This window comes from Dermacentor andersoni, chromosome 1, assembly GCF_023375885.2.
Source record: "Dermacentor andersoni chromosome 1, qqDerAnde1_hic_scaffold, whole genome shotgun sequence".
In the NCBI taxonomy this organism is placed as follows: Eukaryota; Metazoa; Arthropoda; class Arachnida; order Ixodida; family Ixodidae; genus Dermacentor; species Dermacentor andersoni.
Window position 1 is genome coordinate 40202253 of NC_092814.1, and position 19488 is coordinate 40221740.

Below are 19488 nucleotides of genomic sequence, written 5' to 3' on the forward strand. Positions count from 1 at the left end.
GTGCAGTGTGCAATTTGTGCCGGTGGAATAAGACTCTAGAGCACCTTCTGGTGTCACTGCCCATTGTTTGACACTCAATGACGTACTTTAGCAGAGCGCTCTCAGAATAAAAAGATCCTTGAACCATGGCCTATGCATTTTTACATGCAAAAGGCCACAAAAACCCTTCTGCGCTTCTTGAAGGGAGTGACTTGTGACTGTGGAGATTCCTCTGTGACTGACTGTGAATGACTATTATTTTTCTTTTCTCTCCTTATCTGTGTATGGTAGCCATCCGGCACATTTCTGGTTAAGCTCTCTCTCTCTCTCTCTCCACCATACAGTCATACCACTTCTTCTGTATAATGCCCCGACGACACCTACACCAATCTGCTAAGGTTAACGCCCCTTTAAAGACCAACCCACTCACATTCACCGTGTATGCTTTCTGGCACCCCCCATTTTTTTCTCACAGGCTAGATGACGCCATGTTAATACCTTCAAAAATTTCCTTGTGCACTACTACTAGGCCACTCAGGTCATCTTTCAACTAAAATTCCTTGGGTTGCTTCGCACTGACCGGCTGGCCCAACCTTCCTCTAAAACCACAAACACACACCATGTACGACACCTACGAATCTGTCCAGTTCTATGTGCTTTCCATCCTCTTTTAATAAGTATTCTCCTTTTCCCATCCTCTCCCTACCCCAACAACCCCCAACTCTCTCTGTCCCCCCCCCCCCCACCACCTTTTTTCTTTATCCTGCCACTTCCCCCCTTCCCTGCTCTCTTCCCCTTGTTTTCCAACACCATCCATCCCACAACGATGCCTAGAAACACCGAATGACAACTATCAACTACCTCCAGGGCTAGTTTGCGTGCGGCTAATTACGCGCTCTCTTCCTCTGCAGCCAGCTGTCACCGACAACGACTGCACGTGACATCATCCTACTAACCCTTAAAACTAACCCATCGAAGATGAGAAGGCCACCTTTGACATAGATAGGTCAACCTATCCAAACATTGGCCACTCTTTCTAAGGCACATTATCCCTGTTTACGTAACTTCTATACCATATTTGTTGTATATTTTTTTATAGAAGGTGTATTAAGTATATTCTCATTTTGCCATTTGTATAAAATATTTTGTCTCCCCGTTTAGTGATGCTTATGATAGTTGGGTATCATTGCTAGCATAGAGAAGACCTGTTTTATGTTACGTAATTACCAAAAGTGGTGTACATGCAGAGACACAGTGGTGGGAATGCTGCATCAATTCTACCAATCATTGCTATTTTGTTATAGCTGCTACATCCACACTACAAATTAGAGAAGCTGCACCAAGAGGAGCTTCATTCAATGCAGTTAGTGAGAGGACATGCAAAGGATGTTTTCATTGCATCTCTTCTCGCTATTCAATAAGTTAAAGGGCTGCAACTGATGTGTTTATAAATGCACTTCTGTACATACTGATTCATATTATGTTGTTTCTCTCGTGTTTCAGTCATAAGGCTTGGTACTGTTGTTTATTATGGCTGCCAGGGAAATTGTTTTATCACTATAGTTGCTGACTGACCCTTTGAATGCCTGATTTTTCCAACCTGCATGATTATTTGAGCATATTGTTAGGGGGAAGTTGGGAGTATAGACAGACTGTATTTACAATATGTATACAAGCAGAGTCAGTGTGATTATGATGGCTGACCAGCAACAACACGGAGCAGCGAGCGTCTCGCAATCTTCTTCCTTTATCTTCTTTTATCCTTCCGTAATTGGACCCCTGGGTGCTGAAGCGCCATCTCGGCATATGTTAGGTGAAGAACTGTGAGTGAAGTATGGCGTCAGCCACGAAACGTGCACAATGTCAACAAGCGTCGGACTTGAGGATGGGTCAAACTGTAACGGCGAGATCTCGTAATTGACGACGTTAACTTGGCATAGGACTTCATAAGGCCCTGTTTAGCAAGAGAGAAGCTTCTGGGAAAGGCCGGCCCGACAACATGGTGACTAAAGGAGCACCTAAGCACCTGAGGCGAACTTAACATCGTGATGACACTGGTCGTAACGCTCTTTTTGTATATGCTGCGAAGCTAATAAACGAGATTGGGCGACTTGACGTGCCATGTGAGCGCTTTTGATGACTTCACGAGCATACTCAGTTGCAACACGTGGCACAGAAGGTAGGATGGTGTCAAACGGCAATGTGGGGTTGCGACCATACAAAAGGTAACAGGGTGAATATGCTGCGGTGTCATGTCGAGACGTGTTATATGCGAATGTCACATAAGCCAGCGTGGCGTCCCAGTCACGGTGATCATTGGAGACGTGCATCGACAGCATCTCTGTGAGTGTTTAGTTGAGACATTCCGCAAGACCGTTCGTTTGTGGCTGGTAGGCAGTGGGCAGCTTGTGCTCAGTGGCACAAAAGCAGAGGAGGTCGTCGATAAGTCGAGACAAGAACGAGCAGCCGCGATCTATAAATAACTGTTGAGGTGCACCGTGGTGGAGAATGACGTCGTGGAGGAGAAAATCGGCAACATCAGTTGCGCAACTAGTTGGCAGCGCCTTTGTTATCGCGTACCGTGTCACATAATCAGTAGCGACGGCCATCCACTTATTCCCTCCAGTTGTCATCGGAAAGGGCCAAGCAGGTCAAGGCCTACGCGAAAGAAAGGTTCAGAGGGAACTTCAACTGGATGGAGTCATCCGACAGGAGGCAGGGGAAATATCTTCCGGCGCTGACACAATTCGCAAGTTGCGACGTAACGACGCACAGAGTGGTAGAGACCCGGCCAGAAGAACCGGCGTCGTACACGATTGTATGTACGCAAAACTCCAAGGTGTCCCGCCATTGGTGCATCGTGAAGTTGTTCGAGAATGACAGATTGCAGATGACAAGGAAGGACAAGGGCAACTCAAGGCCGTCAGGGTTGATATTGCGGTGGTAGAGGATGCCATCGTGCAGCACGAACATGCAGCATGTGCCGTCAGTGCTGCCAGATTGCACTCCGGTGATGATGGGCTGTAAGGATTCGTCGCATTGTTGTTCAGCGTGTATGTTGGTCATGTCAGTAAAAGCCATCACACAGGTCACCGGATCATGCGCAATAGGATTATGAGGAGGATCCACAAGGTGACAAGAGAGGCAGTCAGCTTCTTGGTGCAGACATCCAGACGTGTAGTTGACAATAAATGAAAATTCCTGGAGCCACAAAGCTGAGCGACCAAGCCGTCCTTTCGGGTCCTGGAGGGAACACAGCCAACAGAGGGCATGGTGGGCTGTAATAACCGAAAATGTGCGGCCATAAAGTTTCTCACTATATTACCTAGAGGGAAATCTGGCGCTGCTGCGCTGTGGTATGCATGGGAATGCCGGTATATTGCGCCTTCGGATTGGCATCGTTCTTGGAGAGCCAGACAAGCACCGTTCTGTCTGTCACAATGATTAATTTTCTACTAAAACAGCATGCAAAAAGCTGTTTTAGCTTTATTATTACATAAAAACATGTTTTGTTTAACTATGAGAACTTGTTATTGCATGTACAATTATATGAAACATAAAAAGTATCAGCAGACCGCTAAAGTTGGAGGACAGATGACAAGATTCATGCTCACTTTGGAACAGTTTGTCATCTGTTCTTGTTTTTCTTCGCATGGTTATGCATTGTAGGTGAGTAAACTTCACTGGAAGATGTAATATGCGTGAATGGAAACATTTTATGAAGATTTTACTTTAAGAACGTGTTATTTGTGTAGCCATATCCATGTTTTAGATGAAGCCTCTTACAACACCAGCCAACACAAGCCCTGCAGACACATATACCGTTATTTCCATGACGGCACAGTGCCCCTTAGGAAACTCCCATAGACGCTAGTGCCAGATTTCTCTCTAGGTGTTATAGTGAGAAACTCTATGCATACGGCCATACAGATATGGCCGGAACTTGGCGACAGCCCAAAATAAAGCCAAGCACTCCCGCTCAGTGATGGAGTAATTTCTCTCGGGAGGTGACAGCAGGCGGCTGGCGTAAGCTATCATGCACTTGGTACCATTCTGCTGTTGGGTGGGGGAACAGCACCGATGCCATGGCAGCTTGCGTCAGTGTGGACTTCGGTTGGTGCAGATGCATCAAAGTGGGCAAGTATGGGAGTGGTGGTCAGAAACCCGGTGAGAGCGGCGAACACATGAGCCTGCTCCAGGCCCCATGAGAATGGTGTGTTCTTCTTTAGAAGATCTGTCAAAGGCCGAGCAACATCGGCGAAGTTTTTGATGAAATGGCTAAAGTAAGAACACAGGCCGATAAAGCAGCGCACGTCAAAAGCAGAATGTGGCACAGGGAAACTGCGAACAGCACGAACTTTTTCCGGGTCTGGTTGTACACCGGATGCATCAACGACATGTCGCAACACGGTAATTTGATGCCACCCAAATTCACATTTCGTGGAGTTCAGTTGGAGGCCGGCTTTTCGGAAGACCGCAGGAATTGCAGCAAGTCAGGTAAAGTGGCTTCCGAACATGGGAGAAAAGACAATAATGTCGTCAAGGTAACAAAGACAGGTGGTCCATTTGTTGCCTCGCAGAAGAGAGACCATCATACGCTCAAATGTCACAGGAGCATTGCATAGGCCAAAGGGCATGACTTTGAACTTATATAAGCCATCCGGCATTTAAACGGCGATAGTCGATGCAACACTGCCAGGTACCGTCTTTTTTATTTTACAAGGACAACAGGCGAAGCTCATCACAAACTGACTGAGTGGAGAACTGCGGACGACCAGCTGATATGTTTCACCTGTCGCCGCATTGGTCATGTTGCCTGATACTGTCGCAACTCGTGGCCCTCACCACCTCGCATGCCGACCAACCTTAGCCAGTTTGATGGAACTACCTGCAATGTTTCGCCCACCGCCAAGTCTAACAGTGCCGACAATTCTGCTAGGAACACTTGGTACAGTCGCTCACCATCGCCACGCGTACACCAGTCTTGTTCACCGCAAACACGTCGCCCATCTTTCTGTTCGCCGCACCCTTTCAGAAACTAAGAAATGCAGCCCTTGGATGTGGTGCTGCATTTTCTACTACTGCAGCAAATTCTGTCTGTGCCCACAAAGAAAAGTGTCATTGATGTTAAAATAGATGGCGTACCTGTCCACAGGTTCCTGATGATGAATATGTGCTTCACCCCATCATAGACGTGCTTTTGAACCGGAAAGTTGCTCTTCCGCATACACTGGTAATGGTTACTAATAACGGCGTCATTCTTCCACTTCTGAATTTCAGCCTGTGCCCTCAAGTGCTTCTGGCCGGCGTGTTCTTGGCCAGCATTTCTACTCCTTCCAAATTTGACATTGAGAGTCTGAATGATGAGAGTGGTTTCTTAGCGGCAATTGCAGCTCACAGCTCTGGTTCTTTAACGGATGACTTCGTGAAGATGATTGCACCTGACCTCAACTCTGCACAGACCACGGACATACGTCTCCTGCTTGAATCGTACAGTGACATCTTTGATTTCTGCGACAGGCCTTTAGGCCAAACATCTGTTGTTCACCACCGTATAGACACGAATACTAGTCGTCGGCATTCCTATCATCTATCGCATGCTGAACGTAGAGTCATCCAATTAGAAGAGGACAAAATGCTCCGCAAGGGGGTCATCGAACCATCAGCCAGCCCTGACGCGGAGAGAAGCGTCAGGGTGATGCAAAAACAGTAGAAGGGCATTTGTTGGCTCTGGGGTTGGCGACAGCGCAGACAGAATGTAGACCAATGTTTTCAAGTTCCTGGCAAATGATGGCTTGTACGAGGGGAACTGAAAAAGGGGTAGAATCAGGGCTACGTGAACAGAAAGCTGCGGGCGCCATCGCGTCCAGTTCAAGTCAAACGATTTGCACCACGTCGTCTGATGGCGGCGCATGCTGCAGTGCAGGCTGATTTTCACATGACGACGTTGTGGCAGTATTGGGAAGTCTGGCGAATGGTTGCAGGATGCATCGGCTTTTGGCCTGCTTCAATTGTCAGCACTCTTTGATGATAGCATCAACTGTAGAGCAGGTTTTGCACACGAGCAGATTAAAGGCGTCGTCAGCAATTCCCTTGAGCACGTGCCTGACCTTCTCAGCTTCTGTCATGTCGGGATCGGCTTTACGACAAAGCGCCAGCACGTCCTGGATGTACAAGACATAGGGCTCGGTGGGGGATTGGGCACGGGAGGCCACTTCCTGCATTGCGGCAATTTTACGGCCGGCTGCCAAACAACTGATGCAACTTCTCTTTGCATTGGTCCCAGCTGGTTAGCTCCTCTTCTTAATTTTCATACCACACTTTTGGTGTGCCTCTTAGGTAGAACAACAGGTTAGCTAGCACATGCGTTCGTACATAGGCACCCACTCTTGAACGTCGGCGCCATCGGTCCTGCAGAAAGTTCTGGGATCCTTGGGTTGCACTACCACTACCGAAGGGGACAGTGACGTAGCTGGCGACAGTGACACTGGAGGCGGCAACGACGTTGATCCCCGCACGCTCATCGTCATTCATGGTGAGGACGGTGATGCGACATCCACTGCGGAACTCCGTTTCCAGCCGTGGTACACAGCACCTCCCACCAATATGTTACGGGGATGTTGGGAGTATAGACAGACTGTATTTACAATATAAATAAAAGCAGTCTTAAGATGGCTGACCAGCAACAACGCGCAGCAGCCAGCGTCACGTGATCTTCTTCCTTTCTCTTCTTTTATCCTTCTGTAACAATATTTTGGCATTTTGATGCATCTGTAATATTGTTAAGCTGGTATTTATTCATTCTAGTCTGCATTCAATTTTCAGTATGAGTGCCTTTCTGTAGCAAATCGAAAAGTGTTTATTCTGATGCAAAAACGTCAAATGGCTCATTGAGGGAAAAAGCCGGCATGTGTCATCTGCAGCAGCAAAACGGCACCTAAATTCCCATTGGCTGCAATGCCATGTCACGGGTATGCCTCAACGAAGCAGAGCAGGCAAAAGGGAACACCTGCTGCAGCTGTAGCACGCCAGGTATTGCGGCAGGGAAGAGGGCATCGCACGCAACGCCACATCACCCTCTGACCCCCACTGGGTTTAGCTACTGCAAGCGCGCCTGCCGGCCTTGGTGACCGCTGCTACCTCCTCGGTCTCTCGTCGCACAGGACGACAGTGGCATGCGGCATTGGCACCGCAGGCTGCTGCTGCTTGCTGGCTCGGGCAGCACATACTGCAGATACATTACTCGCAGCGCAGAACTCTAACCGTTCAGCAGCTTTCAATTGGACATTAATGCTTTTGCATCCATAACTCATAAGAAGTGCTTAGGTGTCCTTGGATTTTTTTAATCAAAACAGTATATTGGGTTTCAACATAATTTTTTATAAATGGAGGGTAAAATTTGGAAGTGATGGTCTCGGGAGCCTGGCATCACACTGAGAGTTGCGCTCAAGCTTACGCCACCGGTGCGTCTCGAAACGTGTAGCTGGCCTAAACTACTGGGGCGTCACATGGAGGCTAAGCTGGCCCACGGGTTCATCTGAACTTTCACAATGAGAGTTGCTAACTTGTTGACGACTACGAGGTCAGGAGGTTGGAGGAATAGAATGGGGGGTTTATTCACATGAGTAGGGCAAACTTTTTTACAGGAAAAGTCATACTCGTACTGGCAGGAGCACAGAGCGCAGTACATGTTGCATCGTAGCACGCAGCTACATTATGCTACATGATTCTGGAGGAGCACACTAAATCATTCTCTGGTAACATCCATCACATACACAGGATGCTTCTTAAAAACCCTCAGTCATCTCTAGATCACTCGCTAGGTTTTTTTTTTTTTTTTTTTTTATGTATGCATGTGCCAGCACTCGGACTACATGGTTGTTCCTGACGACGGTAAACAAATGATTGAGTGATTGATTCAAAGCTGAATTGATCCTCAGAAAAAGCTGGGTCTGTGCCTGCAGCAACACAACTAGTTTCATTTTATCTTTAGCTGTGCGTTCCAGGATGAATGCCACAGGGTGAATGCCACAGCAAAAAATTTTCTGCCAGAAAATTTTTCAACCATTAAGGTTTTTTCTTTTTTTTTATGTAATGAGTGCGCTACATATACATATTGCAGTCTTTTGTTCATGTAGCTGCACTTAACATTGATTGAACTGCTCGTGTCTTCTTTGTGACTTGTCAAAACTTGGGCATTATTCTGTGTTGGTAACATTTGAGTTCCAGTTTTCTATGGGCATTCATTAGATAAGCCAGTAGACAGGAGGATGCTTATCGATCCAATGAGGCGTCATGTTGCATATGATGTCATGCAAGACTAAAAATATCCTTGAAAATGGCCAACCAAGAATACCACAGACACTGGAAAAACCACAGCAGCAGAGTTACCACTGTTTTTGTACCTGTGTACCAAAAAGCTGCATGCAATGTGTCTGTTAGGACCTGCTCCAATGAAATACAGCCAGTCACAGCTCACAATGTTGGGGAGTTAGGAAGGAGCTAAAGTGCAAGCTTACATAGTAGGTTTTAGCTTGTGCCGAGCTGACTATTTTGTGTCCACCGCAGGTACATATTTGAAGGGCTAGGGCACCTCATTGCCTCCATCTTGATCAACAGCACATCCAGCATACAGAAGGTCAACGAGAATGGCATCAAAAAAGTGTAAGGCCCATGAGATTTTCACTTCGTTGCGTTGTTGAATATGGGTTGTTAGTTGTTAGTAGTGAATATGGGTTTATCATTTATGTTTTCACTGGACCCATGACAGTGTGACAGTGGTTGTATTTGCAACAAAGCTACCATACCTGTACAAGGCAGGCGATGTCTTCTGGCATTGCTTTTGTGGAGCTCTTGTTTCATGCCAGAGTTAACAATTATTTGTGTGCATGTTTTATTGAATTACACTGCATCATATTTATTGTTACTTTTCTATACAGGACAAGACCTTAATCCAATAGTTTCATCTGCTATAGTGCTATATTCTCCATGGCGTATTACGTTAAAATAATTATTTATTGCTTGTTGAGACATTTATTCGTTATTATATCACATGTCGCGCTTTTGCCTGTGTGGTAATTGGTGTATGTGTGCAAGCAATGGCGTAATGCATGTTTTGTTTTTGTTTTAGCGTGAATTCTGCAGAAATTATGTAGAAGGTTCTCATGGTATGTCTGTATTGTATCCAGTTGCAGGAACATCTTTGCAATGCAGCAAACCTTGACAAGTATCACAATGAACCGTGAAGTGGCTCTGGATTATGCAAGGCAATACTTTGAACTTTTTTACTACACTCCTGAGGTTAGTTGAATGGATTTCTTATATTTCACGAGTCTTAAAGGCTCACTAAAGAGGAATGTTAAGTTGCACTAAACTGGTAAATTACTCTGTTGGAATACAGTAAAAGCTCGTTAATTTGGATTTCACTGGACCAGAAAAAAATGTCTGTATTAACCGAATGTTGAATTATTGAGGGCACAAAAAAAGAATAAACAAATGCTTACTTAATCAGCATGCATTTACTTACCAAATTAATCAACAAATCCTGTTTTTATTTAGCACAAAAGCAGTGCAGAAGCTGCAGTTCTCATCTCACAATGGTTTAGCGTTCGCAGGAGCTAAGGCATCACACTTCCTTTGCTGATTGGCCGTGGCAAGACATGCTTTTCAATATCACTCGCACACCTTGATGACTTTTTCACTAGTCAGCTGGCCAGCAACAGAGCGTCTTGTCCACGGTGATGTAGTGGGCGGGTTTGATGCCAGCGAGCGTACCGCGGTAGAATCGCTCTTAATCTTCGACAGCTTCCACTGTCTTTATGGCATTGCGTGTACATAGTACCGAGTCGAAACAAAAATACTGCTCACTGCAACCGCTACATACGAAACCATGGTTGCTGTCAACGCAATAATGGATGGCGAGCATGCATTTCTGAATGCACGCGACCAACGCGTGCACTGAGACAAAACAAAACTACTGTTTGCCACAACCACTGCAGACGAAACCGTGGTCGCTGTCGACGCAATCATTGAGTATGGTGACTACGCAATTGTAAAGGCCATGCATACAACACTGTGTCATGCGCGGAGGTAAATGCAAGAATAAGCGCTATAAGGACACAAATAGGTACTAAATGTTCTGGCGTTCGTTTCCATATGGTTTCTGCTGATGACTATAGCGACGCGGACTCCGCCGCTTCGTTTCGGTTGTATGCTAGCTCCGCTTTTGCTCATTTGCGTCTACGTTTATGGCCCATGTGCTTGCCGCTGTGAGAGTTGTCCAAATTAACCGCTGTGAGACCAATTACGTCCGAATTAACTAGTTTGATGCAATAAATAATGCATCCACCTGCCAGGACCATTGTCCGATTTCCCAAAATTAACATAGGTCGAATTAACAAGGTTTCACTGTACCAGAAACATCAATCTTGCTGTGAATGCAGTCTTAATATGCCAAAAAGACACAGAAATTAAAGACTGGCTTCTAGTGGCATATGAGATTTAGAGAACATTGATAAACAAGGATTAGATTTCATTTTAAAGAAGCCAAAGGCTAAACATCTTTGAAATCGATGACATTACTGTAATGTAGTGTTTCTGTTCTTCAGGCAGGAAGTTCAAAAAGGAAGACTGTCTTTTACTTTGCCAGTAATTAGTAATCATTTTCCAGCAAATAAATACAATTCAAGTTTTGAAATATACCGTATTTACTCAAGTCTAACGCACCCTCGATCGTAACATGCACCCGTTTGCCGTGACCTAAAAAAAGAGAAGTCCTTTACAGTACCGCGCACCTCATTCTTCCATACAGAAATACAACTTTTTTTCATTTGAAAAAAAAAGAAAGATTTATTCCCAATGCACTAAAGTTGCAGTAAATAAAAAAAAGTCCCAGTTTCGCCCAAAAGGCGAAGCATCGATTACGATAGCAAATTATTAGACAGCTATATGAAAAATAAGGATAGTAGTTTTATCAGCCGTGTAAACTTTTAAACATTCGCTTACTAACTAAATTAACAAGCATCGTGTCACGCGCACACAAGCAAACATGAACACGTCTCACTCAATGACCGCGGAAATTTTAAATGCTGGAGTGAGGAAGTGTGGTAGCAGGAGCGAGGGAATTGACCTTTGTGTGGCCTCTCACTTCGACGCGACTGAAGCGATGAGAACACAGCGCCGTGCGCCTAGATGCGTAGACTCTTGTCTTCGTCGCAGATTGCTTTCAAGATAGGGGCCGCGCGGCCACACCGTACGTAGAAGCCTCCAGTACAGAATGCCTCTCCTGTTTGCGCCAGTCCCACACACAAGTTTCGGGAACTCTGAATGCCCATGATGCGGCCCAATTTCCGTCCGTCACCGCACATAGGATCGCTTTCCTTTTAATTGCGGCATCGTGATGAACTCGGCATGTCTTTGCAGTTGGCACTTCCATGCTGATAGAGCAAACACAGAAAACGGGAAGACAGACGGTGGACTAACCTAAGCCAAAGGAAGCATTGCCTAAGCACACATACTACAGCACATGGAGAAAGCTATGGCAGCTAGGCTCAATGCGTGTACGAGGCAGCCATTTTGAAATGCCGATGGTGATATGGTAACATAGATATAGGGTTGTACAGTCGAACCTCGATATATCGAACAGCGCGGTGATCGCAGAATAGTTCGATATAGCCAGAATGCGATATATAAAATCACGTAGAAAACGCGTCAAAAACTAGCACAAATCAATCAATGAACCAATCGTGGCGCAATAGATACTCACATGAAGCTTCAAACAAAGTATTTATTTTGTTCGCTGAAAGTACTGAAGCAGCGTAGCCTACTTCATATTGGCAACCGCGTGCTTGACCACGGCGTCCTCAACATAGTCCAAACGGTCCAGAAGAGACGGTCCAGTGCCTTCTATTGCGCCGCAGTAGCGGCGTACAATGGCCAAAGCAGCTACAGCCTCAGTTGCAGTCGGGAGCGGGGCAACATCAGCTCTTGCTGGATCAGCCTCGGCAGCGTCTTCGTTTGGCCGCTCAGCAGTCACTTCTGCCGCGATCTCACGTCTGTTAGGGCCGATTTACGCTCGAGCCGCCCATCGCCGCAAGCCGCACCGCACGCTTGCGGTCGCGCGAAAAATTGCACGTATCCAGCACTTGTGCACAAATTACCGTTTACACTGTGTGCACAGTGTATACCTTACACATCGTAAACCGAAATTTGTGCACAAGTGTTTGATACGTGCAATATTTCGCGCGACCGCACGCGTGCGGTGCGGCTTGCGGCGATGGGCGGCTCGAGCAAACTCCGCCACTGTTCCGGTGCTGTCGTCACCGCCAACGAAGTCCTCAATGCACATGCTGTGTGGCTCAGCACCGACAAAGCGCTCCAACTGGCTCCACGGCCGCCTCGATCACGCGCGCACGGCGGGGGCAAGCCCCGCGGTGCGCGCGTGATCGAGGCGGCCGTGCTGGCTCCAAGCCGCCGCGTGTGTACGCCGCTACGTTCAAATGGCGCCCTCGGCGCAACCGATGTGGGCAGCTGTCGTACGCAGCCGTCCGGAATAGGGTGCCTCGATGTCCTCCTCGCCCGCCGCTCCAGGCGAGGAGGACATCGAGGCACCCTAGTCCGGAAAGTCCGGAACGCCCATCGCGCCGCCGCTATCTTCGAGAGTGTTGCGGGAAAGCTCGCCTCCTGTCAACAGAGCGCATTTGGTCTGGGGCGGCGGAGTTCGATATATCCATTTTACATCCGGCCCCGTTCGAAATAAAAAATTAAAAATGCATGCGATTTTCCACGTGATATAGAAAGTGTTCGATATACGCAATAATTCGATATATCCGTGTTCGATATATCGAGGTTTGACTGTACTCGATTCTAACGCGCACGCAATTTTAGGACCCATTTTATCTGAAAAAAAGTGCCAGTTAGATTCGAGTAAATACAGTATGTGTAGTTCACCAGACTAAGCTAACCTAGTGTTGGTCTTTAGTGTCCCCTTAAGCAAACGAATGACTTATGTTGTCAAATAAGCTACCAAGATTGTTTACTTTGGTAGCTTGCTTTCCTTAACAAGCCTTTCATTTGCTTTATTCTTTGCATGATTTGTGTTACCAAGGTAATGTGTATGAAGGAAGCAGGTAGACATTGATTTGTGTGGGCTAGACAAGATGTAGGCTGGGCTTCTTGGGTATGCCAGAGTCCTTCAACTAGTGATGATTATTGTGCATGGTACTTCTATATAATGTCTGTAAGGTACTGCTCTCAGTTGCCACACCATTGCCCAGCACTAATGAAAGGGCAGGTCTTGTTTGGCATAGAACACATTTGTGCGAAAAGAGGCCAGCTTCTTACACGCCTGAGTTGTTTTATGTAGTGTTTATCGAAAATAGCGTTAAAGGAGTATCGACACAAAATTTCAAATCAGAAATAATTTGAGATTATTAGGCATAACGTTAAGAGACAGAAAGAGTGCGGTTTAGATCAGAGAGCAAACGGGTATATACAGTATTCTAATTGACATCAAGAGAAAAAAATGGAGCTGGGCAGGTCATGTAATGCACAGGTTAGATAACCGTTGGACCATTAGGGTTACAGAATGGGTATCAATAGAAGGGAAACGCAGTCGAGGATGACAGAAGACTATGTGTAGTGATGAAATTAGGAAATTCACGGGTGCTAGTTGGAATGTGTTCGTGCAGCAGAGGGGTAATTGAAGATCACAGGGAGAGGCCTTTGTCCTGCAGTGGACATAAGACATGATGATGATGATGATGATGATGATGATGATGATATTTCTGTCAACACTCGTTATCTACAAAATATTGATGGCAAGTGTAGCTTCAAACGTATTTAGCTTCAAGTTTGAAGTATGTGGGGGCAGTCACCCGTAGTGTGTAATACCTTGCGACATCGACATCAGCGTGGTGCGTCTTGTAAACATTTGAGACCAAAACAACAACTATGTTACGTTGCAAGTTTTCATTGCAGTTTTACCTACCATGTGCCAAGAACAACATGTGCTGCTTGCACTCTTGCTCGGACCGGCACTCTGCCAGCACTGCGCAGACTGTGCTGCCAATCTTCCTCAGCTGTCGCTCGCGACGAAATGCTGTCCATGTCGTGCTTGTGCATTTTTCTCTTAAAAGCATACAAAAAATGATATTGCGCTTACTACTGCTCTGCACTTACTGAATTGTTGAAGATCATATTTCATGGTTTAGATCATTTAGTATAACAATTGGCACTCTTGCTTGCTGGGTTTTTAAGGAGTAGAAAAGTGCCAATTTGCCTTCATTTATGGGAAAGCTAGCTACTGCCAAGGCAGTGCTTGCAGACTTGTGTCGCTGCCTGTCAGCAGCTGTCAAAAGCAGTTATTCCAGCAGGGCTGCCACGTGGGAAAGGTGGTTAATATGATTATGCACACGCCTGAAAGGGATTGGCGAGGTCTAGTATGGTGGTGACTCCCCTCTGAGAAAATCGTCAGCACTGGATGACAAAGATGGCTAGGGCATTGCGCAGCACGTGTACTGTACATAGATGGAGCAAAACTAAAAGATAAACTAGCAGCACAAAGCTTGTGCATTGGCATGAGCGTCACAGTTTTGTGTGATCATGTGACCAGCTGTGTTTACAAGACATCTCATAAGTCACACTTCTCTCGTTGCACTTTGAAATTGAAACTGACTTGGCCGGGATAATGTAAAACTATTCTAATCTGTCTTTATCACAAATCCACCATTAGCCCTTCATGATAGGTCAAAATGGCTTGGGCCTCACCTTTATGGGTATGGCATGAGCCATTTTGAACTGCCACTGATGGCTAATGGCAGATTTGGAAAAAAACAGATTAGACTAGTTTTGTGTTAACCTGGCACTAGCCGCTTTAAAAAAAAGCTCTGAATAATTACCCATTGCACGCTGAAGTAAACAATGTTCCATGCCGTGGGTCATTTGCTACTTATTACTAGAGAAAAAGATGAGATCCAAAAATCTTATGTCAGTGATCCTTTAAGAGTGGCATGTGTTAATTGAAGACATGATAAAACAAAGTGCTTTAAGCTAAAAGTGAGCTGAAGACATACATTTTATGCATTCTTCAAATGTGTGCATTGAAATGCCACTTGATTTCAGTTTGATGTACTTTGTGTCGTGATGCGTCCAGTTTTTCACTGACTTTTAGTTTATCTGCTTTCTATTCTTTCAGCATGTAATAGTCCTCCAGCCTTCTACTGATTTTCTCGTAGCACTTTCTTTCATAATGTCTTTAGTTAGTACATGGAATTATTTACATATGTAAATTGAACACGCACCTTCCTGTCGTTTAGTTAAGTTAAAGTGGCATCCTTCACAGGTGTACCGCAAGTACATCTTTTGCTGGCTTTGTCATAATGAAGCAGTCGTGTGTTCCTTCGGGCATGTTTTCACGAGCAGTGTACATAGCCCATCCAGGTGCTATTTCTTGAAATGTGCATATTACAGTTGCGGCTAAAATAAAGATGGTGTTGGAAAATGGTTTGCTTTAATGATATTTTCTGTGCGCCATGCAAGTTAGTTTCAAGCCTGTAAACACTTTTTTATTGTCAAGGTGCCATTTCGTTAGGAGAAACAATGAGCATGAGAGCCTCAGAATTGCCGCAAACTTATCATTGTATGTTTCATGCCGGTGCACCCAGTGCGTTTTCACTCACTAAAAATGCACCGTGTCTTGAATTGAGATTTATGGCACATCGCTGCAATATAAATGGAGGCCTTGCATTCCCAGGCCTCATACTTGTACGGCAGCATAGTCACTGGCTTTATTCTTGCACTACGATGACACTGCTATGGCCCTTTATGATAAGGTGACGAAAGTACTATTCATTTATTATTATTATTATTATTATTATTATTATTATTATTATTGTTATTGTTATTATTATTGTTGTTATTATTATTATTATTATTATTATTATTATTATTATTATTATTATTATTATTCAATATATATTTCTTTTTTTCAAAAATGACTTATCTAAACAGTGATGCAAACCACAGGGTAATTACCCTACATGTAGTTTTTGTTGCATGACAGGGCTATAGGATCGTCCGATAACTTGATAATAAAATGTTTTTTTAGACACCACTAGTATACCTTGAGAAACTTCAGAAAATTTATACTAAGTCTGGCCAGTCATATCCACTCAAACTAAGGATATGAAATGCTTAAACCAAGACATGTTTTGGTTGAAAAATCATGCGGCCAGGTATTTTGCAATGACATCAACATTAAGTGAAATTTTCTTAAGCTATTAGTGCATGAATTAATATTGTGAACTTAGCCAGAACTCCAAGTGGCTTTCAAAAGCAAGCAAATTGTGCTTTATAGGATACATTGGAGATACCCCTGCTTTGCACTCTTGTGCACCTAGGCATATTATGTTGATTAGGTTCATTGCAACTCTGACCTGCTCAATACCCTTTCATATTTTAGGAAAGTTGTGCTGTTCTTGCATTTTTCTTGCTAGTGTGTTATTTGCTGTTTAGTGCAGGTTTGCCAATAGATTTATTTGCCTGAGTTTTTTAACCATAGCCTTAAAAAGTTTTCCATCCTCATCGGTTCATATGTATCCTAATGTTCTTTTGCAGGACATATTAAATCTAATAGTGGAGCATGGTGCCCAATTTCAAGAGATGGAATACAAGAATGTCTTGCTGCTGCTTCATCGTAGTCTTCCTAGCAGTGACCGGGACCCAGACAGTCTGGATGCTTTGCTTTCTCGGCTTAGAGACATCCTCAATGAAGTGGCCGTTGCCATTTAGCCCCCAACTGTGAAAGGCTTGGCTGCAACTGATGGTTACTGTGTGGGTCATATGACTGGTGATGCAAGCACAGGAACAGGAAAGATAATGCTTCTGAGGACTTCGTTTCTCAGGTGTAGTGACACACTTGCCATGTGTCTGCTGGAAACGTCTCTGACTGACCTACATTCAAGGTCTCTTCCCTTCCATCCATATTCGTCATGTAATGTGCACGACCATGGCCCAAGTCGGAGCTGCCCAGTGAGAACACTTGCAGCAGTGTGTTTGAATTGGATGAGAGCCATGTGTCATCCCAGTTGCTTCTACAAGTGGTGCTTGAGTGTGTGTGTACAGGGGGATAAGGTGATGTGTGCACTTGCGACAGATTTGCGTGCCATTGTTCGCTTGTGCCTGTATTTATGCAGCTGGGGCCGCTTTTGTGAAGCTTTTTACCCCACTGGATAAAAAGCTTTTGCGCATGTATCAGTAAGCTGCCATGCAGTATGTTGCCGGCTGATGGAGTGGCACTCGCATGAAACTTGTTTACATTGTCTCCCGACAACTTCCTGTGCAGCAGCTTACTGTCAGTTATGCAAAACTTTCTAACCGTGGGTAAATTTGCCCAATGATAAAATGCTCCATGGAAGTGGCCCCTAGTAACTGAGAGGCTTTGCACTTTTTTACACTGTATATTGAACCTTAACTGACCCATCTTTCTCTGTGGCAGTTCTTTTGTTGATTCTAGAATAAGTATGTTATTTAATATGTGATTGTATCTTTTTGTGCACTTTTTTTGCTTTGTTGAAAACTGAGGTCACAAGATGCTGTATTTGTTGTCAGTGTCTGGTTGTAATCACAGTGTCATGAATTAATCTTGCTGTTCAGAAGATAATGGGACAATAGCCACTCATGTGCCTTAAGATTTGTGATTGCTTGCAGTTTTTGCCCATATATTCATGTTTTATACTGTTATGCTGCTAATAACATCTGTTGTGTTACACTTCTGTTTGCAGAGGTATTGATTCATCCTCCTTTTTTTTTTAAGCCTGTGTTGACCAGTACACCAATGATCAGTTAGGTGCAGTGCATTTTTGGGAGCCCACATTTTTAGCAGTGCCAAGAAAGAACTATAAGAAAAGTAATTTGCTATGCATTGCAGTACCTGTCATGCAGAATGTTAGTTGGCGTTTCAATTTTCTTTGGGCATGTGGAAAATATACTTCGGCTGGAAAATACAGGAAAACAAGTGCTCATCCAGAGTAGAATTTAGGCACAGCATGCCCACGGTAGCATCCTTTTCAGGTGCAATGTAGAAATTAGTAAGTATCACAAGCATAAATTTGAGCTAAGACTATCTAATGAAGTAATGAGCTTTTTATTACAATCGGCTTTGTAGGAGACTGTTTTTTTCTCTCTCTCTCTCTCTTTTTCTTTAGTAGGTAGCTTCAACATTGCAAACATAATGAGACAAAAATCTGTGTATAGGAGATGACGTGAGAGCCTGTTCACATTGGCTGCATAGTTTTGCAAGTAATGCCTTGCCTAGCTGATATTCTGTAACATGATAGCTGACATGAGTGCCACTTGTTACCAAGCACATTGGGTTGCTGTCGTGAAGTGCGATTCTGTATTTCCTCATTTGTAATGTTGCTTTGTGTAACCTGCTTGAATTTTTTTTTTGTTCAGAAAGGGCCGCATGTTAACACTTATGAATTAAGGTATTTCTGCTATCACTTTGGAAACTAGGTTGCTTTAACCCTAGTTATAGTGACTTTTTTTTTTTTTTTTTTTTTGAAGCAAAAAATGAAGTTGTAAAAGTGGATAGGCCATGGAAGTAGAGAGTACCTCAGAGAGTTACAATATGCAAAGTCATGTGTATTGTTCACAAGTATATACACATGTTATAAAATTGCAATTTGGTCTTGGACTCTGCAGTGAACTATGCAGGTGATTGAAGATACAAGCTAATAATGGTTTGCACATTGCTGAAGTTATTTTATGCATGGATACTTATTTTATAAACAAGAACTATGAAGTGTGCATGATCCCAGAGTTTTCACGTGGGTATGTATGAGATTAGATTTCTTTTTGGCAGTGTTTATGAAAGATAAAGCATTAACAACCTTGGCATGTCATCTGTACAGTATAAGGACTGAGTTACACTAATAGGTATTGCCAGTCAAAATAAATAATACTGCAATTATTTGTTCATTGTGACACCATCATTTTGCACTGTTTCGGGCTTTTCATGCCTTTTATGCGCTTGTTTTTCCTGCTCCCTCACCAAGCTTGCACGTTTTCAGTGAACAATCAGGTGCTTCAAAGCTTTTTTTTAAGTTTAGTGCATAAGTAGTTTGAGGCATATTTTAAATTTCTGATGAAAGTATGTCCGATAGGTTTGTTCACCAAGAAGCACTTGTGTAGTTACTGTACAGTTGGGGCAAAGTGCATTACTAGTGGCATTGACAGGTGCAGATGCTCATAATTAGCAGGTCTAAAAAGATATGTATATGAACGTCTGTTTACTAATTGCATGTGTCTGTGTCCCTCATTGCCACTAGTAATGCGCTTTGCATTGATGTGTTATCAACTCCCTTTATACCAATGCCGCTACCAACTAGTTTGCACGTACTACAGCCAGTACTCCGTATACCATTTCTTTCTTTAAATCCCAAACCCGCCATGCTATCTCAATGGCTATGGCATTGCGCTCCTGAGCTCGAGGTCACAGGATCGATCCCG

General features: G+C 44.3%; 1 protein-coding gene across 2 annotated transcripts in view; it reads left to right on the forward strand.

The window, feature by feature from the left end:
- The window catches only part of Sec8 (Secretory 8), a 97908-nt gene extending 78951 nt beyond the window's left edge, over nt 1–18957 (forward strand). The window contains exons 25-27 of one of the 2 annotated variants that reach the window (XM_050193014.3): nt 8548–8643; nt 9168–9279; nt 16594–18957. In XM_050193014.3, the coding sequence (XP_050048971.2) occupies nt 8548–8643; nt 9168–9279; nt 16594–16767 (382 nt within the window). In that variant the 3' untranslated portion in view covers nt 16768–18957. The remainder of the gene's footprint in view (nt 1–8547; nt 8644–9167; nt 9280–16593) is intronic. The other variant, XM_055061359.2, reaches the window with a different exon arrangement.
- The last annotated feature ends 531 nt before the right edge of the window (nt 18958–19488 follow it).